Below are 26514 nucleotides of genomic sequence, written 5' to 3'. Positions count from 1 at the left end.
GCAACTCAATGTCTGCAGCTCATGCAGAGAAAGTCCCCGGATACTTTGTTAAGTGAAAACCTCACAGTGCAGACGGACGTCTCTTCTTACTGACAATGGTTCTGGTGCTTTTCATACATGATGCTACTCAGACAGACTTTAACCTTCAAAAACACAACTCTGAGGAATAAATACTGTTTAATTTCCATATGGACAACAACTAGGAATGAACAAGTAAAAGTTTAACCACATTTGCTAAGAGTAGCATGGCTTCCGTTCTCGATATTTATTAGATTGAGCAATGTAATTGATTTGTTTCCTCTCGGCAACAGGTTGGTTTTGCAGAGGGCGCCTCTCTTCTTTCAACTCTTAGGAGAAGCAAACCTAACTTCAGATGACTCTGTGTTTATTTGAAGCAGAGGTCAAGCACGGTAAAATTGAGAACTGTAAGTTTGAAGGAAAAAACAAAAATCCAGCCATCTGACTAGAGGAGAAATAGGTCCTTGCCCATCTGTTAGAATATGAACTGGAATAACCTTTCCATATAGCATTTTGCCACTGTCAATCAAAACAAAAGTTACACAGCCCTTTGGCCCACAGGCTTTCCTAGGAATTTGTGTTTCCAACACCCACATACAATGGAGTAAAGAAATAAAATAGAAAATATTTCAGCCTTGCTTGGAATAGCAAAAAACCAAGAGAGAGACTTTTAATAAGTATGGTGCATTCTCACAGTGGAATACCTCACAGCCAATAAAAAGAATAAGATAGATGTAGCTTTGTGGATTTGGAAAAAAGCTAAGATATGAGTTAAATGTACAGACCTAACCCCACTTGTGGGAATAAAATGTTCCACATATGTGTGTAAAACATTTAAAAAGAAATAGGGGCCGGCCACACTTGGTGGCTCCAGCCTGCAATCCCAGGACGTTGGGAGGCCAAGGAGAGCGAATAACTTTAAGTCAGGAGATGAAGACCAGCCTGGCCAACACAGTGAAAGCCAATTTCTACGAAAAATACAAAAATCAGCTGGGCGTGGTGGCACGCACCTGTAATCCCAGCTATTCTGGAGGCTGAGGCACAAGAGTTGCTTGAGCTTGCTAGGCAGAGTTGCAGTGAGCCCAGATCATGCCACCGCACTCCAGCCTGGGCCACAGAGTGAGACTCCATCTCAAAAAAAAAAAAAAAAAGAGAAGAAAAAGAAAAAAAAAAGAATAATAAATATCACTTTACAGAAAATGACACAACTTATTGGGAGGAGGGAGAGCATCAGGAAGAATAGCTAATGGATTCTGGGCTTAATACCTAGGTGATGGGATGATCTGTACAGCAAACCACCATGGAAACACGTTTACCTCTGTAACAAATCTACACAGCCTGCACAGGTACTGCTGAACTTAAAAGCTGAAGAGAAAAAGAAAAGAAAACAACACAACTCACAGTCAACAGAATCACTAAACTCAGGGCCGAGGCTTTGTGACTGCACGAAAGAGTTTCAACAGTCAGTGACAACCTTTCAAAGGTTCCTACTGAGCTATCAGGGGTTCGGAACTTCATCTTAGCCTATAAGGAAAGTTAAATTCTACACTTCTTTCACATTCAGAGACAAAACTCAGACCGTGTTTCACTACACTTAAAACTGAATTCAAGGCTGGTGCAGTGGCTCATGCCTTTAATCTCAGCACTTTGGGAGGCCAAGGTGGGTAGATTGCTTGAGTCTAAGAGTTCAAGACCAGCCTGGGCAACATGGCAAGACCTTGTCTCTAAAAATATACCAAAAAAATAGCTGGGCATCGTAGCACATGCCTGTAGTCCCAGCTACTCAGGAGGCTGAGGTGGGAGGGTTATTTGAGCCCAGGAGATGGAGGTTGCAGTGAGCCGAGATTGTATCACTGCACTCCATCCTGGGCAACAGAGTGAGATCCTGTGTCAAAAAAAAAGAAAAAGAAAATTCAAAGTCATATACTTGTTCAGCAGAAAATAACTCTCTAGAAATAATACTTTCAGAGGCCGGGCGCGGTGGCTCATGTCTGTAATCCCAGCACTTTGGGAGGCCAAGGCGGGCAGATCACGAGGTCAGGAGATCGAGACCATCCTGGCTAACATGGTGAAACCCCGTCTCTACTGAAAACATACAAAAAAAAAAAAAAAAAAAAAACACTAGCCGGGCGAGGTGACAGGCGCCTGTAGTCCCAGCTACTCGGGAGGCTGAGGCAGGAGAATGGCGTAAACCCGGGAGGCGGAGCTTGCAGTGAGCTGAGATGCCCCACTACACTCCAGCCTGGGCGACAGAGCGAGACTCTGTCTCAAAATAAATAAATAAATAAAAATTTTTTAAAAAAAGAAATAATACTTTCAGAAACACTGTCTACATATACAGAACACAGTTAGTTTAGATTGTTCAGGGATGGATGCAAAAATATGGAAGTACAGATATATTCTCCCAAGTTCATATGCTATGATGTCTGCACAGAGACACACATTCTAATGGCTGAAATAGAACAATTAAAGACAACGTAAACGTTCATTAATTGAAGACTTTAAATGATGGCATCTCCATACAATGGATGAGATAGATCTATGTACGTGCCACTATGGGAGAAGGTTGCCGGATATGTGGCTGAGTGGTGAAAAGGAAGATGCTGAATATATATTCAGCAGTAGGTTTCCATTTGTGTGTGTGTGTTGAAGGTGGGGGAGGAGGTACATGTAAATACATGCCTGGGTCATGGAAAATAAGGCAACTTCCAACTTGCTTTTCTTCTGATGGTTCTCTCAGGGAGAAGCTGGCCATCACCTCATGAGGACACTCAGAAGCAAAGCAAAGAGATTACTGCATGTCTCCCATTTCTGAACTGGATAAACAGGAGACACCGTTTCCCATATTATTGGACATCACAGGTGCTTCTGGTTTTCAGAATTTCTGATGTTTTACTTTTGAAGAGAAAGAGGATTACCTTGCAAAAGCCTGCCTCCCCTATAGAGGTGAAGAGCCAGGGCAGCCTCGCAGTTCTCAGCCAAGATGAGGTTTGCAATCTCAGATGGGCTTTCAAAGTCAAAGGCATCTTTCAAAACGCACACGTGCCCTGCAGCCTCTAGATGGGCCCTTTATCCAAAAATACAGAGAAAGGAGAAGATGAGGGGAAAACGTTAATACGTAACAGGTTGCTGCCACAGTAAAGCCTTTTTTTTTTTTTTTTTTTTGGTGGTTGTTGTTGTTGAGACAGCGTTTCACTCTTGCTGCCCAGGCTGAGGTACAGTAGTGTGGGCTCAGCTCACTGCAACCTCCGCCTCCCGGGTCTCCAAGCGATTCTCCTGACTCAGTCTCCCGAGTAGCTGAGACCACACGTGTGCACCACCATGCCTGGCTAATTTTTTGTATTTTTAGTAGAAACGGGGTTTCACCACGTTGGCCATGCTGGTCTCAAGCTTTTGATCTCGGGTGAGCCACCTGCTTTGGCCTCCCAAAGTGCTGGGATAACAGGCATGAGCCACTGTGCTCAGCCACTATGATTAAGATTTTGAATGAATTCCATAAGATTACTTATTTACTGAATTGCCCTTGGTAAGCACCCTGCCTAGAAGAAGGCCTAGAATACAAAAGAAGGCCTAGAATCAATGACATTAACCATACATCTGCCCGTCTCAGATACCCAGGACTGTGGCTGCGACCGAGGCCATTGGAAGGAAGGTTGACCCAGGAGGCCTGGAGCCTCAGACACGGGGCACACACTGCCACCTCCAGTGGCATTTGCCGTACCAGACAGTTCCTTTTCTATTTCCCTAATTCCACGTTTTCTCTCCTGTCCCTGAATTGTGGTATCTAAAGATTGTTTTCGGGTCTCTGTTGCTCAGTTCTTTGAAAAGACTTTAAAAGTCACCTATTATCATAGCTTCAAAAAATACTTCCTGGTCTTTCCCTTCTACCTGCTACACACACACACACACACACACACACACAAACACACACACACACACATACACACACAATATTTATGTCTTTCAAACATGTCTCTTCTCTTTCTCTCCACCTTAGTTTCAGTTCCTGCTAACATAAATATAAAATAGCTCATAAACAAAACAGAAATTTTTTCAATAGTGACAACAACATGAAGAAAACTGGAAGACACATGAACAAAATCAGAAGACAAATGAGAAACTGGGGAAAAAACTATTTACGGCTCTTACTAAAGAAAAAAAGTTCATCTGCTTAATATATAAAGAGCATTTGCAAATCAATAAAGAAAAAAGGCTAACAACACAGTAGGAAAACAGAGATGAGGGCTGGGTGAGGTGGCTCATGCCTGTAATCCCAGCACTTTGAGAGGTCGAGGCGGACAGATGGCTTGAGCCCAGGAGTTTGAGACCAGCCTGGTCAATATGGTGAAACCCCATCTCTATAAAAAAGATTTTTAATGCACTGGGCATGGTGGCACATACTGGTAGTCCTAGCTTCTTGGGAGGCTGAGATGGGACAACTGCTTCAGCCTGTGAGGTTGAGGCTGTAGTGAGCCAGGATTGTGCCACTGTACTCCAGCCTGGGTGATAGAGCAAGACCCTGTCTCAAAAAAAAAAAAAAAAAAAAAAAAAAAAAAAAAAAAAAAAAGCCAGCCACAGTGGCTCAAGCCTGTAATCCCAGCACTCTGGGAGGCTGAGGCAGGCAGATCACTTGAGGTCAAGAGTTTGAGACCAGCCTGGCCAACATGGTGAGATCCCGTCTCTACTAAAAATACAAAAATTAGCCACCTGTAATCCTAGCTACTGGGGAGGCTGAGGCACGAGAATCGCTTGAACCCAGGAGGCAGATGTTGCAGTGAGCCGAGATTGTGCCACTGCACTCCACCCTGGGCAACAGAGTGAGAGAAAGAAGAGGAGAAGAGAGGGGAGTGGAGGGGAAGGGAGGGGAGGGGAGGGGGAGAGAGAGAGAGGGAGGGAGGGAGGGAGGAAGGAAGGAAGGAAGGAAGGAAGGAGGGAGGGAAGTGAAAGAAAAATAGAGATGGGCACAAAATTGCAGTCCATAGAAAAAGAAATACACTGGGCTCTTGAACAAAGAAAATGATGCTCAATATCAGCCATCTTTTTAATCCAGAACATCTGTAAAGATTAAAAAGTTGACCGGAGGCCTCCTGAAATAAACACTCCTATACATTATCTATGAGAGAGCAAACTGGTACAACCTCTCCAGTGGGCAATGTAACAGCAGCTAGAAAATTTTAAATGCACAAACCCTGTGACCAAATAACTCCACTTCTAGGAATTTATTCCAAAGGTATACTTGGATATATGTGCAAAAGCCTGCACCCAGGAATATGCACCGCAGCTGTAAAGTAGCAAAAAGACTAAAAAACTACCTCCACGTGCATCCACAGGGCACTCGTTATATTATGGTAGATGGACGTAATCATGTTCTTTGGCCATCAAAAGAATGCAATAGATCACTATGAAGTATTAAGAATGAATTCCAAGATTCACTATTAATGAAAACAGAGCAAAGTGAAGAATACTTTTGGGTACATACACTGTGTGCACATAGAATATCTCTAGAAGGATACATTAAAAAGAGATAACAATGATTGCGTCCAAAAAGGAGAATCGGGCCAGGTGCAGTGGCTCCCACCTGTTATCACAGCACTTTGGGAGGCAGAGGTGGGAGGATCATTTGAGCTCAGGAGTTTGAGACCAGCCTAGACAACGTGATAAAACTCTGTGTCTACAAAAAATTTAAAAAATTAGCTGGGTGTGGAGACATGCACCTCTGGTCCCAGCTGTTTGGGAGGCTGAGGTGGGAGGATCGATGAGTGCAGGAATTCAAGGCTGCAGAGAGCCATGATCACGCCAGTGCGCTTCAGCCTGGGTCTCAACAGAGCGAGACTCTGTCTCAAGAAAGAAAGAACGGAAGGGAGGGAGGGAGGGAGGGAGGGGGAGAGGGGGAGGGAGGGAGGGAGGGGGAGAGGGGGAGGGAGGGAGGGAGGGAGGGAGAGAGAGAGAGAGAGAGAGAGAGAGAGAAAGAAAGAAAGAAAGAAAGAAAGAAAGAAAGAAAGAAAGAAAGAAAGAAAGAAAGAAAGAAAGAGAAAGAAGAAAGAAAGAAAGGGAAAGAAAGAAGGAGGGAGGGAGGAAGGGAAGGAAGGAAGGAAGGAAGGAAGGAGAGAGAGAAAGAGAAAGAGAAAGAGACACACAAGCTTTTGTATTGTTGGATAGTTTTTACCACATGCATGTATTATCTTTTTTAATTGTTCAAGGTGTGTGTGTACGTGTGTGTGTGCACACGTGTGTGCATACACAACAAATGGGACCAGGTCTCTTTTCTGATTAAAACCTGCAAAGAGCTCACTGTATCCAGTTCAACTGTCAACCACATGAGAATGGGGACCATTTCTATTCTGCTTAGGGAATAAACTAATGGCTGAGTGTGTCTCTGGGATAAATGCCTCGGCCCAGAACCCAGCTCACCCTGCATGGCAGAAGTGCACTCCACTCCAACCACCCTCCCACGGCTGGACCTCTAGCACATCGCGCTCCCTTCGAGCCTCCACGCCTCTGACATGACACTTTCTAATGCCAGCTCCTTCCAGAGAACTCTCCTGACAGCCCCAGTTCCTACCACACCGCAGTCTCTCAAAATTTCCATTTAGTTTTGAGCCTGTCTCTGTTATAACCCCTCTGTACTGCATATGTACTTATATGGAAGATGGAGTTCACATCTTACTTGGGGCATTGATTACAAAATCAGCACATACAAGAAAATCAAGTACACTTAAAATTACCCTTGAATTGGCTGGGCATGGTGGCTCACGCCTGTAATCCCAGCACTTCGGGAGGCTGAAGCGGGTGGATCAGGAGTTTGAGACCAGCCTAACCAACATGGTGAAACCCCATCTCTACTAAAAATACAAAAAGATTATCCAGGCATGGTGGCGTGTGCCTATAATCCCAGCTACTCGGGAGGCTGAGGCAGGAGAATCGCTTGAACCTGGGAAGGAGGAAAACCACCAGCCCCAGGGAGACAGGGAGAGAGTGTGCGGTGGAAGGGGCTGCCATTTGAGAAGGGTGGGTGTGGGAGGTCCCACTAAAGAAGGTGACCTGAAGGTGGCTGGCGCAGTGGCTCATGCCTGTAATCCCAGCACTTTGGGAGGCCGAATTGGGTGGATCGCCTGAGGTCAGGAGTTCGAGACCAGCCTGGCCAACATGGTGAAACTCCGTCTCTACTAAAAATACAAGAATTAGCCGGGTATGGTGGCGCACGCCTGTAATTCCTGCTACTCAGGAGGCTAAGGCAGGAGAATCACTTGAACCAGGGAAGTGGAGGTTGCAGTGAGCTAATGTCACGCCACTGTACTCCAGCCTGGGTGACAAAGAGACTCGGTCTCAGGGGAAAAAAAAAAAAAAAAAAAGCCTCAAGGTGATGAGGGAGGAGCCACGTGGATACTGTGGGGGAAAAGTTGAAGAGCTAACAGAGTCCAGCACACAGAAGTGGAGAGCAGAATGGTGGCTCCTGGAGGTTGTTGGGGGGTTAGTGGGGGGCAGGAGGAGGAACAGGTTGTACAGCATGGTGACCATCGTCAATAATAACATACTGTATATTTCAAAATTGCTCTAAAAAAGATTTCAATGTTTTCACTACAAAAAGTAATAAATACAATCATCCCTGGGTATCTGCTGGGGACTGGTTCCAGGAGCCCTGTGGATAACAAAATCCGAGGATGCTTAAGTCCCACATATAAAATGGCACAGCAGTTGCATATCACCTTCACACATCCTCTTGTGTACTTCAGATCATCTCTAGATTACTTATAATACCTAATACAATGGAAATGCCCTGTCAATAGTTGTTCTGCTGTATTGTTTGGGGTTTTGGGTTTTTTGGTTTTTTTTTTGTGTGTGTGTGTGTATGTGTGTGGCAGAGTCTCACTCTGTCACCCAGGCTGGAGCGCAGTGGCGTGATCTCGGCTCACCGCAACCTCTGTCTCCCGAGTTCAGGCGATTCTCCTGCCTCCACCTCCAGAGTAGCTGGGATTACAGGCACGTGCCACCATACCTGGCTAATTTTTGTATTTTTAATACAGATGGATTTTGCCATGTTGGCCAGGCTGGTCTCAAACTCCTGACCTCAGGTGATCTGCCCAATTCGGCCTCCCAAAGTGCTGGGATGACAGGCGTGAGCCACTGTGCCCAGGCTGTGTTGTTTTTTATTTCTATAATTTTTTTAACATTTTGATCTGTAGTTGCTTGGAACTGCAGACGTGGAACCCACAGATACGGAATACCGCCTGTCTTCGAGGCGGTAGACATGTTCATTACTGTGATATAATCACTCCACAATGTATTTATAGTCCAAGACACCACACTGTATCCCATAAATATATACAATTACTAGTTGTCAAACTAAAAATAACAATGTGAATTTTAGAAATAAGTAAATTCAAATAAACAATAAAATAGTATCCGTGGGCATTATATCAGAATATCAGAAAAGCAGGTGCTATGGGCCTGACATGGGATGTGCTGGGCTTTGGGAGGTCACAGGGGTCTGGGAAGGGTATGTCACTGAGGGGCCCACAGCACAGAAGATAGCAGGTCCTGGCAGAAACCTCGGTGTGTGCTGGATGTGAAGCAGAGAAGAGATGCAATCTGGCTGAGCGTTTCAGCAGACTCAGTCTGACTGCTGTGTTGAAAGTGAAAAGAGACAAGCTAAGAGGCTTTGGCAATGACCCAGGGAGGGCTGGGGTGGTGACACCTTCCCTCTCCTCCAGCCTCTGCGGTCCTTATCCATCCTGCCACCAGCAGCTCATGGCCTTGCCTCCTCCACAGAGAAAGTTACAGCTGCAAGACAGGCATACTCTCAATTGCCCCCCACCATGTCCACAGCTCTGGCACCTGCAGGCCTCTGGGCCTCTCCCACGGGTCCCAGCAGAGACCACACTCCTTCTCCAGCGCCCCCCCGCCCAACCAACTGCTCAGGAGTTAACCACCCCACAGTCATGCCGCCTCCTGTTTCCTCTCCCCACTCACCTTCAGGCAGCATCAAATATGCCCAAGTCCCTTAGAAGCTTTCCCCAGCAACCCAGCAATCTCCCCCAGTCAGGCTCTACTTTCTCTCCCCTGCCCATCACAAAAAGACTTCTGGAAATGAAAGGGTGGCACACATTCACCATCTCCGCCTCCCATGCCTACCCACTCCTGGGCTTCCACCTGCCACTACTCCTGTGGAACAAGACCAGACAAGATCTCCACGGACCTTCAGGTGCCAACTGCCATTGCCCCTTTGACGTCTTGAGCAGATGGACCTGTTAGCAACATCCAGCATCGCTAACTAGCCCCACTGCTTGGGAAATTCCTCTTCTTTGGCTTCCATAAGTTTTCTGGATTTCCGGGGCCCTCTGCCTTCCCATCATATCTCCTTTCTGATCCTGTAATCTCCCAGTTTGTCCTACCCCTAGTGCCCTACCCCTAAGCTAACTTCATCCTACTCTCAGCTTCTTATCTTCAGCCCAGAAGCCTCTCTGAGTGCCCAAGGGTTCCAACTGCTCTAATTCAACAAAAACTTACAGAGTGTGTCGTCTGACAGGCACCTTGCAGTCAGCATGTTATGACTCTCCTGCCCCAGCCAAGCTGGCATCAGCCAGTATTCGACATGCAGGGACCTGCCCACCGTGCACACAGTGGCACAAGCCAGACCCCTGGAAGTCCCCCTAGTGCTCTTCTCTCCCCGCTGCCACAGCATCGCAGCATCCAGATAGGATGCAGATCTATATACTTTTTTTTTTTTTTTTTTTTTTTTGAGACAGAGTCTTGCTCTGTTATCCAGCCTAGAGTGCAGTGGTGCGATCTCAGCTCGCTGCAACCTCCGTCTCCTGGGTTCAAGCAATTCTCCTGCCTCAGCCTCCCGAGTAGCTGGGATTACAGGCATGCACCACCACACCTGGCTAATTTTTGTATTTTTAGTAGAGACAGGGGTTCACCATGTTGGCCAGGCTGGGGGACTCATGACCTCAGGTTATCTGCTGACCTCGACCTCCCAAAGTGCTAGGATTACAGGCGTGAGCCACCGCGCCTGGCAGATCTCTACACTTTCTTTGTTCTTAAAGCAGCAACCTCCATCCCTCATCCTTCAATCCTGACAGCTTTAAACCCAGAATCCACAAGGTGACAGTGACAGTAACTGGATTCCACCCCCGAGCTGCCCACTCAGGTCCTCAGCCAACTCCTCTGCGGGGTCTCACAAGCTCCTTCCTGGCTCAGGGCGTCCTCCACACATACAGTTAGTTCCCTCTGCCCGGAATGCGCTTCCAGCCTCTCCCCTCGCTAACCCTGACGGCCCCAGCTGAAAAGGTTACTTCCCAGGCACAAAGGCTCACAGCAGAGGACTCAGGATAGCCCCAACGTGGAAATGTCCCAAAGGCCCACCATTCTCCAGTTGAGGAGTGGACAAGGAAAAGTGTACATCTGGCCGACGGGGCATTCCTCAGCCACACGGGAATGAAGGACTGACACTTTAGGCCAAGCCCGCAAAAGGGACCACATAGCATATGATCCCATTCCTATGAAACATCCAGAATAGGTCTATTCATAGAGACTAAAGGAAGCTGACCATTTCCCAGGGGCTGGGGGAGCAGTGGAAGAGGAGTGTCTGCTAACGGATACGGGCTTCTTCTGAGAGTGATGGAAATGTTTGGAAATCAGATAGGAGTGACGGTTGCATGACTTTATGAATACACTAAGAATCCCTGGTGTGTACATTTTGAAAGGGTGAAGTTTATGGTATGCCAATTATATCTCAAATTAAAAAAAAAAACTATATGGGGCTGGGTGCAGTGGCTCACGCCTGTAATCCCAGAACTTTGGGAGGCTGAGGAGGGCAGATCATTTGAGGTCATGAGTTTGAGACCAGCCTGATCAACATGGTGAAACCTCGTCTCTACTAAAAATACATAAAATTAGCTGGGCGTGGTGGCGCATGCCTGTAATCCCAGCTACTCGGGAGGGCTGAGGCAGGAGAATCACTTGAATCTGGGAGGCGGAGGTTGCATGAGCCGAGATCGTGCCAGTGTACTCCAGCCTGGGGGACAGAGACTCTGTCTCAAAAAATAATAAAAACAAAAATAAACTATATGAGAAATAAAATATTATTTCTTGACAAAGTCTTCCTGGTTGGGGTTCAGAAAAAAACCCCAAAATGAAGGCCTCAGCAACTCTCTCTGACTCTCTCTCGCCCTCCTGTCCCTGGTCCCGCATTTTCCCCAGACGTTAACCAGAGAAACTAGAATTCTTCTTCCCCATGGGGGTTCATGGAAACCAGAACTCTTTCTCCCCAAAGTCAGCCATAAACCCCAAAATTATTACTCTAACTTTCCCCTGCCTTCCTGTGTAAAACCTGACCATAAAGACATTATCCCAGGCCTGGTGTGGTGTGGTGGCTCACGCCTGCAATCCCAGCACTTTGGCAGGCCGAGGCGAGTGAATCACCTGAGGTCAGGAGTTCAAGACCAGCCTGACCAACATTGTGAAACCCCGTCCCTACTATAACAATACAAAATTAGCTGGGTGTGGTGGTGCATGCCTGTAATCCCAGCTACTCGGGAGGTTGAGGCAGGAGAGTCGCTTGAATTCAAAAGGCAGAGGTTGCAGTGAGCCAAGATCGCACCACTGTACTCCAGCCTAGGCAACAAGAGCGAAACTCCATCTCAAAAAAAAAAAAAAAAAAAAATTATCCAAACTACCTTGTGTTGATTGTAGATCACAAAGCCCCCATTCAAATCAGAGAGGGCCTGCCTTGCACCAGAAGGAAAGAAGGCTGCACAGAGGGGCCAAGATGAATCCAGACAGACTCGCCTTGCTGGGCTTCCCCAAGCAGTCTATCGGTGTTCAATCAGACCCTTTTCATTGTCCTATTTCCATGTGGCTGTCCATACCTGGTTGAACCTAAGCATAAACTGGCCAGTCTCTCAGGTCTCTCTGGGTCTTCATTCTGAGGGCTCCCATGTCATGGAAAACCATGACCAATACAGGTGTGTGCCATGTCTCTTATGAATCTGTCTTTGGTCAGTTGGTTTTCAGTGAACCTTCAGAGGGGGAAGGGGAAGTTCTTCCTTGGACCCTACACCCTCTGGAACTAGGTTGGCTCTATTCAAAGTCCTCTCTCTGTCATCACCCAACACTTCTCCGTCACAGCACTGATCATATCACAGTCAGACAAACGTTTGGGTAATTACATGCTTGTGTCTGTCTTCCATGCTAGAACGCTAGACTTGTCTTCCAAATGACAATGCTTAGCATCGAGCTGATGTGCAGAAGCTCTCTGTGGTTGAGTGGCTGCCTCCTGAGGGCAGGGGCTACATGACGCCAGCTCTCTGTATAGCGCCTACACAGCACTGTGCCCATGGGAGACACTCAAAAATACCTGCTGAATGAAGATATTAACAACTTTCTTTTTTGTGTGTGATACAGGGTCTCATTCTGTTGCTGCCCAGGCTGGAGTGCAGTGTGCAATCATGGCTCATTGTAGCCTCAACTTCCCTGGGCTCAAGTGATCCTCCTGACTCAGCCTTCTGAGTAGCTGGGACCACTATGTTCAGCTAATTTTTGTATATTTTGTAGGATGGGGTTTCACCATGTAGCCCAGGCTGGTCTCAAACTTCTGAGCTCAAGCAATCTGCCTGCCTCAGCCTCCCAAAGTGTTGGGATTACAACAGTGAGCCACAGCGCCCAGCAACAACTTTCAATGGCTATCTTTGTGTTTTTTTGTTTTTTTGTTTGTTTTTGAGACAGAGTCTCCCTCTGTCACCCAGGCTGGACTGCAGTGGCACAGTCTTGACTCATTGCAGCCTCCGCCTCCCAGGCTCAAGCAATTCTCCTGCGTCAGCCTCCTGAGTAGCTGAGATTACAGGCATGCACCACCATGCCCAGCTAATTTTTGTATTTTTAGTAGAGACAGGATTTCACCATGTTAGCCAGGCTGGTCTCAAACTCCTGACCTCAAGTGATCTGCCTGCCTCAGCCTCCCAAAATGCTGGGATCAGAGGCGTGAGCCACCGCACCCGGCCTCGATGGCTATCTTTGAACGTGGAAAAATTGGTAACAAGCTCTTAAAAAAACAAACAAAACAAAAGAAGGTGGAGAAAATAAAATAGCCTCTTTGTCTCAACTTCATATGCATTCACACTTTTCCTTTGACTCCTTGAAAGAAAATCCAGAAAAACTGAAAACTTTTCCTCATACTTTTTTTTTCTTCCCAAATGCTTGGCAATCACAGAGAATTCAGAATGATGCAGCCAGAAAGTAGCCGGGCCTGGAAGGGAAAGTACGGCCTTGCACGCAAAAGATGTTTGCATTTCTTCCTTTGCTTTCTCTCCCTTCTGGTCAGTGTCCTTTAGTGCTCCAATCTGCCCCCACTATCTAAAATGCTTCCCATTCCGACAAACACACTTTTGCACTCTCTGTTCCAGATGGACAAACAGAATAAACACACAGTCACCACCCCGCTGTACCAAGTCCAGCTATCAGTGTGACAACATTTGCCACCATTCTGATGTCAACACACTCCTGGCTGGACTGAACTGCCCCTCAGGCTTCCCTGCTCTGGGTCAAGGAAGCCTGAAAGCTCTGCTTTGCTCATTCTTTCCACCACCATCTTCGTGCATTTCCCCAGTACCGTGGCAGCTCTGCAGACAATACACCAGGCAGTCAGCTCAGTTCTCCAGCGAATATCTGATACCATGATGTAGAGCCCGGGTCAGGAGGCCTTTCATGGAAGCAGACTGAGAGGAAATACCTTTGGGTTTGTGGGTCAGAGGGCCTGTGTTCTAACTGCTCCATTCTGCCCGAGAAGCAGAAGCAGAAACCCAAACAACACGCAAGTGTATGGTATAACTGGGGCCACTAAAACCTTATTTACAAAACTGGCAGGGAGGCTGCATTTAACCCGCGGCAGGCAGCAGTTTGTTGCCCTGGGTTTGGAAGATGATTTCAATGCTTCCAAGGACTAGCCTCCTATTTTAGCATAACAGGTGGCGCCCTTTGAAACAGCTCCACGACTTACTCTCCACGTGAATATTTTTTACATCCACTCCTCGTGCAGTTTACCCCCCTCCACAGGTGAAATGAACTTGGTTCTCTAGGTGTCAGACTCTAGTTTTTCACTTACCAGAGCTGCTTTTAATTTTGAACTTCACTGTTAGAAACTGACCTAGACCAATTTCCCCGGTTCCAGGAGGACAGCCTGGCTCTCCTGGCAAATGTTCATTCTCAGGGGATCAGAAGTGGTGGGGACCCTTCTGACCTCTTCCTTCTAACCTCACCACCGGGTGTGCCCCACAATGAGAGGAACTCTCACTCCAGATTCAGCCACGCACACACCAAACGGTCTATTCTGCTGGGCTGCAGAACTCTCTCTGTTCTCCAAGCACCCTGCCCGAAGGGTTGAGTCCACACTGGACCATACTGGCAGCCACACTAGCCAATCTAGTTAAGCCAGATAACAGAGGGTTATGGCAGGGACGCAAGACCAAATAGAGCTGTCAACCTCAAGGGCTGCCCAGCAGGTGAGGGCTCCCTGACTTCTTGGTCAAAAGCCTGTGTTATCTTCCCAGTGAACCACATATTTTAGACACCACTAATTTCTTTTTGTTAAGACAGAGTCTCACTCTGTTGCCCAGGCTGGAGTGCAATGGTGCAATCTCAGCTCACTGCAACCTATGCCACCTGGGTTCAAGCGATTCTCCCGCCTCAGCCTCCCGAGTAGCTGGGACTACAGGTACCAGCCACCATGCCCAGCTAAGTTTTGTATTTTTAGTAGGGACGGGGTTTCACTGTGCTGGCCAGGCTGGTCTCGAACTCCTGACCTCAGGTGAACTGCCCGCCTCCGCCTCCCAAAGTGTTTAGATTACAAGCGTGAGCCACCGCGCCCAGCCTAATTTCTGAAATACTTTATGCTAATGAACAAATCTTCTGATCTGGGTTGCTAATGGTACAGTGCTTAGGAGACCTCTCTAGAGAGTAGGTACCACATTAAGGTATTCAGAATACTCGCTAGCAGCTCACAGGTTATACTTAAAGGAAACTTACACACCCTGAACGCTTAATACTGAAGAATATTCAACATGACACACAGACAATGTAACATAAATTCTCAAGGTATTGATCCTCCAGATTTTTTGCCCAAGAAACACATTATTCCATTCTATCACCTACATCTTCTAAAAAACTACTAGACAGCAGAAGCCTTAGATGTTCCTGTTTTTTCCCCAGTATTTTCCCTCTATCATGAAGGAAATCATGGGTTTTTCTCTCCTTCATTCTCAACCCCGAACTGCCAAGATCTGCTCATTTTACTTCTTAAATATGTCAAACCCAAAGGCATACATGATTTTCAACTACACACAAATCTCATGGCCTTTCATGGTGCCATCCTATTGCTGGCATAAAATTGAAAGTGTTGCATGGCCCTGTCTCCCTCACCAGCCACATCTCCTGACCCCACCTAGAGAAGGATTCATCAGCCCAGCCCTGTTCACATGTCGAGCGGGGTCACTCTTGGGGAGGGCTGTCCTGCGCACTACAGGGTGTGGAGCGGCGTCCCACTCAATGCCAGTAGCCCCCAACACTAGCGGTGACAGCGAAATATGTCTCCAGACCTTGCCCAGTGACCCTGGGGGCAAAACGGCTCCCCCTCCTCGGCACATCCTCTGTGCCCCATGCTCTTCTGGAGCGTCACTGATCTACAGGATTCTGTGCCATGAAGGCTCTCAGCTCTGGAAGACTCTCAGCTCTGGAAGAGACGGTCTCGTCCCATCCCATTGCCTGACCCTCTGCCTAAGACGCCTCCCTCTCCGTTCTCCCACCTTGCTAACTACGGCCTATTATGCTGATTAATAGCTCACAACTATTGTCCACGAAAAGAGTCCAACTCTGTAAAATATTTTAAGAGATTTATTCTGAGCCAAATATGAGTGACCATGGCCTGTGACACAGCCCTCAGGAGGTCCTGAGAACATGTGCCCAAGGTGATGGGGTGCAGCTTGGTTTTATATATTTTAGGGAGGCATGAGACATCAATCAAATACATTTAAGAAATACATTTGGTTTGGTTCAGAAAGGCGGGACAACTCAAAGCAGGGGGTGGGTTGTGGGGAGGAGGGACAGTTCCAAGCTATAGGTCAATTTAAACATTTTCTGGTTGACAATTGGTTAAGGCTTGTCTTAAGACCTGAGATCCATAGAAAGGGAATGTTCAAATTAAGATAAAAGACTGTGGAGACCAGGGTTCCTTTGAAGTCTTACAGTGGCTGCCCTTAGAGACAATAAATGACAAATTTTTCCTCTTCTGATCTTTAAAACGTGCTAGACTTTTAGTTAATCTCTTCAGGATTGGGAGGGACTGGAAGAAAAAGGTCTAACTATGTTAATGGAGATTTTGTTGTTTTGCTTTTTTTTGAGACAGTCTCCCTCTGTTTCCTAGGCTGGGGTGCAACAGCGTGATTTCAGCTCACTGCAACCTCTGCATCCCGGGTTCAAGCAATTCTCCTGCCTCAGCCACCCAAGTAGCTGGGATTACAGGTGTGTGCCACCACGCCCAGCTAATTTTTGTATTTTTAGTAGAGACAGGGTTTCACCATGTTGGCCAGGATGGTCTTCAACGCCTGACCTCAAGTGATCCACCTGCCTTGGCCTCCCAAAGTGCTGAGATTATAGGCGTGAGCCACCCTGCCCGGCAGAGATTCTTTACAGAGGCAGATTTTCCTCCCACAAAGGATGGCTCTGCAGGGCCATTTCAAGATATGGCAGAGAAGCATGTTTTGGGGTTAAATATTTTGATTTTTTTTTTTTTTTTTTGGTCTCATAATGTTATGCCAGAGTCAGATTGGAAAGTAAATCACGATATATGGGGTCAAATAAAACCCATCTAATGAGAATTTATGGTTTATTGGGCATGACTTCCCAGACCTCTTAGATAGGAATCTGGGAAAGATTTTTTAAAAATCAGAGCTTAGTTCTCACTATGTTCCAGATACTGCTTTAAAAATGCTGAAAGTGTATTAGCTCATTTAGTTGCTTTCACAACCCATATTGGCATCATCATTATAAATAAGGACACCGAGCCACAAAGCAAACTTGGTCTGGACCGTGCAATTTGTCAGCAGGGAACAGGCTTGGAAGGCACCAGAAGGCTTTCCCTGACCTCTGATCTGGGATCGGTCCCCACCTATATGTCCCCAGAGGATCCTGTGCTTCTCCGGCCAATACATTTATCAGAATTTTGCACCGTTACTTATATACACCACCTTGTGTAAGAATAGAACCACTTCATTTTTTCTTTAAATCCAGTCTTACCTAGTTCTGACCTCTTATTGTGCCAGGCTGAGGGGTACTCCAGATTTATGCATTTGGTTTAAATCCAGTCTTACCTAGTTCTGGCCTCCTATTCTGCCAGGCTGATGGGAACTCCAGATTTATGCATTTGGGGAACTCCCTCCCCCAGGGTCCAGGGTCAGTTGAGGGTGGTCTCCAGGGTCTTTGGCAGGGATTTTGGAGAAGAACGCCTGGTCCTCATTGCTCACTGCTGATTAGCTCACAGGGACTCTCAGTCACCAAGGGAACCTCCCTCCCTGCCCGTCCAGGACACCAGCATCATTTCCTCAAGGAGCCTAAGCTTTCACAACTCAGAAGATGTCTTCAAGCAACTTCTGCTTTTTTCTTTTTCTTCCGCCAGCAATCCTTCCTGAGGTGAAGGACAACAAACGCTGGGTCTGAATAAACATCAAAGCATGAATAGCAGCCTTTATTCTGCTTCTGCACAGCCAGGAAAAGAAAGAACAAAGTGACTAAATAGCCCTCCACTCCAGTTTAGCTGCAGTCAACCTTCTGCATAAGCCCTGCCCACTTCCTCCCTCTCCATAGCCCCAAGGCCTAGCAAGATAGGCAACTTCAAAAGTGCACCACCAACGGAATGATGGGAGAGTGAATCTTAGGAGAGCAGCTAACATAGTTATTTTTTCTATTAATTCACCTCTGAGTTGGGACAAAAGTAACGTGGCCTTGTGGGTGGGTACGAGTTTGGGCCCTTGGAAGATGTGGGTATATAGCTCAAGTTAGGAGCAAAATGTTAAATAACAGGTAATATTTCTTTGTTGCCTGAAGCTTTTAACTCTGTGCCTGTTCAGGTTCTTTGGTCACTCAACATTTTTTTGGTTTTCTTTTCTCTTTTTGAAAGGGAGTCTTGTTCTGTCTCCCAGGCTGTTGTGCAGTGGCGCCATCTTGGCTCACTGCAACCTCCGCCTCGCGGGTTCAAGCGATTCCTGAGCCTGCGCCTCCCGAGTAGCTGGGATTACAGGTCTGTGCCACCACAGCTGGCTAATTTTTGTATTTTTAGTACAGACGAGGTTTCACCATTTTTTTTAAGTGGTAATTATTTCTTAAGCACAAAGTGTTTTCCCCACATGTACAAGCCAGATTTGGCCTCTCTCTCTGACTCATTTACTAGCGCTGGCCCCAAACTCTCTACAGTCCAGTGACCCTGGCTGCCTTTCTGCTTCTCACACAGCTCATGCTTCCTCCAGCCCAGGGCCCGTGTTCTCAATATTGTTCCTTCCTGGGACCGTCCCTCCAGATCTCAGTGACGGCCTATTTGCGGTCTTAGCTTCAGTGTCATCTCCTGAGACAGCCTCCCGGACCACATTCTCTAAAGCATCCCAGCCATCAACATGCCTCTCAATCATTTTATTTAGTTTTGTCAGAGGCATCTGAACCAGAGCAACTCAATCTTGAATAAGGGCTGGGTAAAATGAGGTTAAGACCTACTGGGCTGCATTCACAGATGGTGAAGGCATTCTAAGTCACAGAATGAGACAGGAGGTCGGCACAAGATACAAGGTGATAAAGACCTTGCTGATAAAACAGGATGCAGTAAAGAAGCCAGCCAAGACCCACCAAAACCAAGATGGCAACGAGAGCGATCTCTGGCTGTCCTCGTTGCTACACTCCCACTGGTGCCATGACACCTTACAAATGCCATGGCAATGTCAGGAAGTTACCCGATATGGTCTAGAAAGGGAAAGCGTGAATAATCCACTCCTTGTTTAGCATATAATCAAGAAATAACCATAAAAATGGGCAACCAAGCCCAGGTGAAGTTGCTCATTCCTGTAATCCCAGCACTTTGGGAGGCTGAGGTGGGTGGATCACCTGAGCTCAGGAGTTTGAGACCAGCCTGGCCAACATGGTGAAACCCTGTCTCTACTAAAAATACAAAAATCAGCTGGGCGTCGTGGCAGGTGCCTGTAATCCCAACTACTTAGGAGGCTAAGGCAGGAGAATCGCTGGAAACCGGGGGTGGAGGTTGCAGTGAGCTGAGATCCCGCCATTGCACTCCAGCCTGGGCAAAAAAGTGAAACTCTGTCTCAAAAAAAAAGGGCATTCCATCTCAAAAAACAAAAAAACAAAAAAACAAAAAAACGGGGGGCAACCAGCAGCCCTCGGGACTGCTCTGTCTATGGAGTAGCTATTCTTTTATTTGTTTATTTTCTTAATAAACTTGCTTTTACTTTAAGGACTCTCCCTGAATTCTTTCTTGTGCAAGATCCAAGAACCCTCTCTCGGGTTCTGGATCAGGATCCCTTTCCGGCAATGGTTTTGTTTTATTTTTTAGAGTTTCGATCTGCCACCCAGGCTGGAGTTCAGTGGTGCAATGTCAGTTCACTGCAGCCTCGACCTCCTGGGCTCAAGCAATCCTCCTGCCTCAATCTCCTGAGTAGCTCCTGCCTCAATCGCCTGAGTAGCTGGGACCACAGGCACGCACAACCACATCAGCTAATTTTTAAATTATTTTTTGTAGAGATGAGGGTTTCACCATGTTGCCCATGCTGGTCTTTAACTCCTGGGCTCAAGCAATTCTCCCATCTCAGCCTCCCAAAGTGCTGGGATTACAGGTTTGAGCCGCCGCACCCGCCCGCCCTAGGTTTTTTTTTTTTTTTTAGAGTGCAGTGGCGTGATCCCGGATCAATTGGCTCACTGCAAGCTCTGCCTCCCAGGTTCCAGCGATTCTCCTGCCTCAGCCTCCTAGTTTTGCTTTCTTAATAGCACCAATCCCTACGTGAAATCACCTCCTTCATTCCTCTCCCGTACTGGTATGCTGGATGCTGATCCATCCAACAGAGCCAGGAACACAAAGGACTCCTCACTGCTAGACCCAAGCGGAGCATCACTGTCCTATTTCATAGAAACCTGCACCATGAAACCTGAATATAAATTTTCCAGCAACTTCAGAAAACGGATGTATCCTCTCTTGGTCATTTCTGCTTGTGAGCTTTAGCAGAAATCAGCTGAAAGGGATACGAAAGGGTTGGTGGAGTCTCAATTGCTCATTTTAATGAGGAGGAGGCCGGGCACAGTGGCTCCTGCCTGTAAACCCAGCACTGTGGGAGGCTGAGGCAGGCGGATCACCTGAGGTCTGGAGTTCGAGACCAACCTGGCCAACATGGTGAACCCCCCCCGTCTCTACTAAAATCACAAAAATTAGCCGGGTGTGGTGGTTCGCACCTGTAACCCCAACTACTTGGGAGGCTGAGGCAGGAGAATCGCTTGAACCCGGCAGGCGGAGATTGCAGTGAGCCCAGATCGCACCACTGCACTCTGGCGGGGGCGCCAGGAGGCTCCATTTAAAAAAAATAAATTGATGAGGAAAGAGGCCCACAGAGGGGAAGTAAATCGGAAAACCTATTTCATGAAGCAAGTCCGTTTTTCTTCACACACACACGGCTTCTGTTAAGCTGCAGGGTCTAATCCTGGCACTTCCCAGGCTTCGCCTCAAGGAATATGTTTATCCGGCTAATACAGGCGGAGCGCCCGCGGTGCAGGCGGGAGGCGGCGGGATTAACGCGGCAGCCCCTCCCCGAGCCCCTGCCGGGCTTGCGTTCCACCGACCAGAACACAGACCAACAAGTAAACAAATAAGACAAAGGCAGAAAAAGATGAGTGTGAAGGAGCTAACCAGCCAGGAAGTGGAGAATAGAGGGCGGAGGGGAGGTGGGGAAGGGATTTCGGGGGACAGGACTCCGGACGCCGGCACACAGCCGAGACCCGATCCGCGAGGGCAGGTCCCCGGCCTGGAAACGCGCTCCCGCCCAGAGCTCCGCAGACTGTGCTGCGCTTCCCGGCGAACCCTGCTGCGCATCCCTGCGGATCCTGCTCCCATCCTGCTTCTGCAGCGAGGCCTTCCCGGGCCCCTCCGCGGGCGGCCCCGGGCCTGTTCACCTGCTCAGTCCCCTCCGAAGAGCGCGAGGCCAACGCGTCGGCCGCACAAAGACCCGGGGACACGCGCGCCGGGCTGGAGGCACCGACCCCCGCGCGCACCGGCCCGTCCGTTTGTGCGCGGGGCTCGGAGCGGCCCCGGCGCGGCTGGAGGGGGCCTGGCTGAGCGCCCCGCGTCCCCGGGTCCCGCGTCCCCACCCCCTAGACCCCGCCCCCCGCCCCCGACTTCGCAGGCCCCGGCGCCCTGCACCTACCGGACGCGCTGGGCCGTGACCGCGTTGCCGGTGTGCGGGCGCAGCACTGCCAGGAACAGGAGCCGCATGCCGCCGCCGCCGCCCGGGCCATCGACCAGCCCAGCCGCCGCCGACCAGGCCCCGGGGGCGGCGCAGACGCGGACGGCGGGGGAGCCGGGGCGGCTGGGTCTGTCCCGCCCGCCCCTCCCGGAGGCCGCGCCCGCCCCGCCCCGAGGCCGCGCCCGAGCTCGCAGGTTCCGGCGCCAGGCGGGGAGGAGGACGGGAACCAGGGGCCTCGGATAGCGCGAGCTCTGCGTGCGGGTTGGCGCGGGTGCGCCCCGTGGGGTCCATCACCAGGGTAGCCGCGGTCCGCTCCCACCTGGACCAGGATGAGCGGTGACCACAGTCCCTTCCGCGGGGACCAGTGCCAGCGATTACCACAGTCCCTCCCACGGGGACCAGGATCAGCGGTAACCACAGTCCCTTCCGCCGGGACCAGGACCAGCGGTGACCACAGTCCCTTCCCACAGTGACCAGGACCAGGGGTGCCCTTGGCCCTTTCCCACAGGGAACAGGAGCAGGAGTGGCCATGGTCCGCTCCCATGGAAACCAGTGATGGCTTCCATGGGCTTCATGGGGAAATCAGTGAGCTTCACGGAGCACCGGGATGGCTGCAGGTCTGTACCCACCAGGACCAGCAGAGACCTCGGGTTCCCTCCCACAGGGTGCTGCAGAGAGGGGCTCTCAGCCTCACTTTCCGTGACAACCTGAGTGGGGCCTTGGTCCCCAGGAAGCCCAGGATTCCTTTCTAGTCCCATTCCAGGGGACGTGGCATGATCAGTCCCAAATTCCTTCCCAGGCCAGACTACCCTAAAACTAACCAGAGGAGGGGAACATGGGGGCTGTGTGAGGAGACAGTAGAAACACATTTCAGGGCCGCACCTGTGAGGTGAGGAAGATGATGGAGAGGGGAACTCAGGGTTCATCAGGGTACATGGGCTGCACCTGGTCTGATCTCCAAAATAGGATACCTTGAGTGAGAGAAATAGGGAACTAAAGGAAGCCTCTGGCAAAATGCCATCTGTGGATTTAAACAAGCACCCCCCCAAAACAGATGTTAAGTGTTTACAAAGATGCATTCGCATTTACAGATGTGGAACATCCTAGTGGGTGCCCAATATTTTCATTTACCTTCAAACTTGATTTTCTCTCACCTCCCAAATATCTTCCAGCCTCAGAAAGGGAAAGCGGGAATGAAGAAAGCCATGACATGTGATAACCACCATCAGTGGCAGGTCTCCAGCCTCATTATGCAGCATGGTGACCCCTAGGCTTATCAAGACATAAAAGTCCATCCTGGAGGGCGCACTGGGCTCCGCGGGCCTTCCCCCAGTTAGATCCACCACTCTGTCTCTCAGTGTGGCATGGAGTAGGGGAGAATTTTATATCATTGTAGAACCATCAAAATCCTATCCTCCTCTCACTCTCAATAGAACACCCAGGATTTTGTTCTTCTTCCTGGTATTTCAGCTTCCCAGGCACTGGGCAGGCAGGCCACATCCTTTTTTTAAGGACAAAAGCAATCTGAAAATATTATCATTCTGCTAAACAATACTTTCCAACAGAATTACACGAGGAAACAGGAAAGGGGACAAGTTGCACAGAGCTGCCACAACCCCCTTCTGACAAAATTTTAGAAAGAGAGTTTTGACACGGGGCGCGGCAGCTCATGCCTATAATTCCAGCACTTTGGGAGGCCGAGGTGGGTGGATCACTTGAGGCCAGGAGTTCAAGACCAGTCTGGCCAACATGGCAAAACCCTGTCTCTACCAAAAATAGAAAAATAGATGGGCGCGGTGGTACACGCCAGTAGTCCTAGGTACTTGGGAGGCTGAGGCATGAGAATCATTTGAACCCAGGAGGCGGAGGCTGCTATGATCACACCACTGCACTCCCGCCTGGGCAATAAAGCAAGACTCAGTGTTAAATAAATAAATAAGTTTTGGGTGGACTCCTGCTATATTTGCTACACACCATGAAGAGGCAATAAAACGCAGTGTCTTGTGTGGTGTGCAGAAGTAGAGGGGTGGCATCTGCCCATGATCTTCCCCTATTTCACCTTGCCCATGGGATATTAAAAGCTCAATGTGAATAGATACATTTCTGATTTTACAAAGGCGACTTCAGCATGAGCCCAGAAAGGAACCTCCCTAAGCAGAGTTCAACTGGCAGCCCTGTGGGCTAAATATCACCCTTAGATGTATTGCATTTAGGCTACACCATGTTTTTCATGAAAGCTGAGCTATTACGTTCTGTTTGTTTTGAGACAGTCTCACTCTGTCATCCAGGCTGGGGTGCTGTGGTGCGATCATGGATCACTGCAGCTTCCACCTCCTGGGCTCAGGTGGTCCTCCCACTCAGCCTCAACAGTAGCTGGGACCTAGATGTGCGCCATGATGCTGGGCTAATTTTTTGTATTTTTTGTAGAAGTGGGGTCTCACTATGTTGCCCAGGCTGGTCTTGAGCTCCTGGGCTCAACCAGTCAACTCACCTCAGCCTCCCGGAGTGATGGGATTACAGGCGTGAGCCACTATACCTGGCCAAGCCACCATTTTTAAATTGGGAGCTTTCATATAGAAGTTGGAATATCTGTATCTGTTGAAAAATGAGAGATCTGATTAAATGAAGCTACCATCCTGTGGCTGAATGAAGCTGGGAAGCAGCTGCCTACTTTAGATGAAATCTGAATGTGCCATTTCACACTGTGGTTGAAGGCTCACTTCTATTCTTTGATAACCTCGATCTGTATTTTTAGAAAAACCTTGACGTTTATTTTTATGTAAATTAAGTTCAGAAGTAGGTGGCCCAAGCCTAATGTCTGTAATGGCTGTACTATCACCAGGAACCTAGACTTTCCTCTGTCTACTCCATCATGCTAGTGTTTGGCTTCTAGTCTCAAGATCACCTTATCAAGGAATTGATATCAAGGAATTGATAAGGAGTAGCACTGCTGCAGCTCCACCCATCACACCAACACTCCAGGCGGCAGGAAGGAAGGAAAGGCAAAAGTGGTGCACTCCAATGGTGTATTTCATTTTAAAGGGTCTTCCTAAAAATGCAAACAGCCCTATGCCTTTATCGTATTGGCCACGTGACCACTTCTTGCATCCAAGGAGGCTGAGACATGCAGTCTATTAACTGGGTACACTGCCACCTAAATACAATCGTGGTTACTAAAGTGGCAGAATAGGTTTGCAGTAAGTCACCTCTGCCACAGCAAAAATGGCAGAGGCATTTGAACCAGAGCAACTCCCTCTCGAATAGGGGCTAGGTAAAATGAGGCTGAGATCCGGTGGGCTGCAATCCCAGGAGGTTAAGGCATCCTAAGTGACAGGATGAGGAGGTCACAAAGACCTTGCTGATAAAACAGTTTGCAGTAAAGAAGTCAGCCAAAACCCACCAAAACCAAGATGGCAATGAAAGTAACCTCTGGTTGTCCTCACTGCTACACTCCACTAACGCCATGACAGTTTACAAATGCCATGGCAACGTCAAAACAGGGGAGGCATGAATACTCCACTCCTTTAGCATATCATCAAGAAATCACCATAAAAATGGGCAACCAGCAGCCCTCGGGCTGCTCTGTCTATAGACTAGCCATTCTTTATTCCTTTACTTTCTTAATAAACTTGCTTTCACTTTACTCTATGGACTCGCCCTGAATTCTTTCTTGTGTGAGATCCAAGAACCTTCTCTTGCGGTCTGGAATAGGACCCCTTTCCAGTAACAGAAACACATATGACCCTCTTGGTGGGTGGAATAAGAACATTCAGTAGGATTCAACACTCATTCTTGATGATACAAAAGAAGTAATAAAAGAAAGAAGAAAGAAAGGAACAAGGGAAGGAAGGAGGGACGGGGAGGGAGGGAGGCAGGGAAGGAGGAAGGAAGGAAGCAAGGAATGAATTCAGTAATAGAAGAAACATGAAAAACTTTTAAAACTCTGTTTTTTTAATTCTTGCGGTAAAAATGGCCTGACTCTGTGATTATCTCTTTTCTAGTCTCTCTACAGCTTATGAATGGTTGAGCCAGATGCAGAACTGCTCTCCAGAGGACTTTTGGAAATTTGGGGGTGGAGAAGGAAATTTGTTGTCAGAATGATTAAGGAATGTCATCAATATTTCACAACTAGGCCCAGAAGTTTTAACACCTTGCAACATATAGGACATCCCTGCCTAAAGAAAAAATGCTCTTCCCCAAATGCCAGTAGATACCTGTGTTAGGGTTCTCCAAGGAAGCAGAACTAATGAGAGATTTCTATTTGTAAATGGAGATTTATTATGAGGCATCGGCTCATGTAATCATGAAGGCTGAGAAGTACCATGATCTGCTGTCTGCCATACGGAGACCCAGGAAAGCTGGTGGTGTAATTCAGTTCCAGTCTGAAGGCCTGAGCAATGGTGTAAATCCCAGTTTGAGGGAGGGGGGGAATGGTGGGGGTGGAGGCTGAGAAGATGACATGAAATGTGCCAGCTCAAGCAGTGAGGCAGTGGGGAAAACGGAGGGGCATGGGGGTGCGGTGCAAATTCCTCTCTCCTTCTCCTTTTTTTCTTGAGACAGGGTCTTATTCTGTCACCCAGGCTGGAGTGCAGTGGTGGGATCTCGGCTCACTGCAAACTCCGCCTCCTGGGTTCAAGCAATTCTCCTGCCTCAGCCTCCTGAGTAGCTGGGATAACAGGCAAATGCCACTACGCCTGGATAATTTTTGCATTTTTAGTAGAGATGGGGCTTTGCCATTTTGGCCGGGGTAGTCTCGAACTCCTGACCTCAAGTGATCCGCATGCCTGCCTCGCCTCCCATGTGCTGGGATTACAGGTGTGAGCCACTGCGCCCGACCTTTTTTGCTCCACTTAGGCCTTCAACAGACTGGATGAAGCCCGCCCACACTGGGGAGGGCACTTGCTCAGCTGAGTTCACAGATGCAAATCTCATCTGGAAACACCCGCCCAGGTCCACCTTGAAACTATGTCCAATGTGGGCACCCGATATGGGCTTGGATCTC

General features: G+C 48.4%; 1 protein-coding gene across 11 annotated transcripts in view; it reads right to left on the bottom strand.

Annotated features, from left to right (window-relative positions):
* The window catches only part of GLT1D1 (glycosyltransferase 1 domain containing 1), a 148979-nt gene that overhangs the window by 101313 nt on the left and 21152 nt on the right, over positions 1-26514 (bottom strand). For 3 of the 11 annotated variants that reach the window (XM_073021224.1, XM_073021222.1, XM_037995065.2), the window contains exons 1-2: positions 21474-21573; positions 2937-3085 (exon numbers count right to left, since the gene is read on the bottom strand). The exons of 1 other annotated variant lie outside the window; for it this stretch is intronic. In XM_073021224.1, the coding sequence (XP_072877325.1) occupies positions 2937-3044 (108 nt within the window). In that variant the 5' untranslated portion in view covers positions 3045-3085; positions 21474-21573. Of the gene's footprint in view, positions 1-2936; positions 3086-21222; positions 21373-21473; positions 21646-26514 lie in introns of those variants that run through there. 7 more of the 11 variants (XM_008005210.3, XM_008005211.3, XM_008005206.3 and 4 more) reach the window with 5 other exon arrangements.

The sequence above is a fragment of the Chlorocebus sabaeus genome, chromosome 11, assembly GCF_047675955.1.
Source record: "Chlorocebus sabaeus isolate Y175 chromosome 11, mChlSab1.0.hap1, whole genome shotgun sequence".
In the NCBI taxonomy this organism is placed as follows: domain Eukaryota; kingdom Metazoa; phylum Chordata; class Mammalia; order Primates; family Cercopithecidae; genus Chlorocebus; species Chlorocebus sabaeus.
The sequence above is the reverse complement of the archived record's forward strand: the minus strand, read 5'-3'. Positions and strand labels throughout refer to the sequence as shown.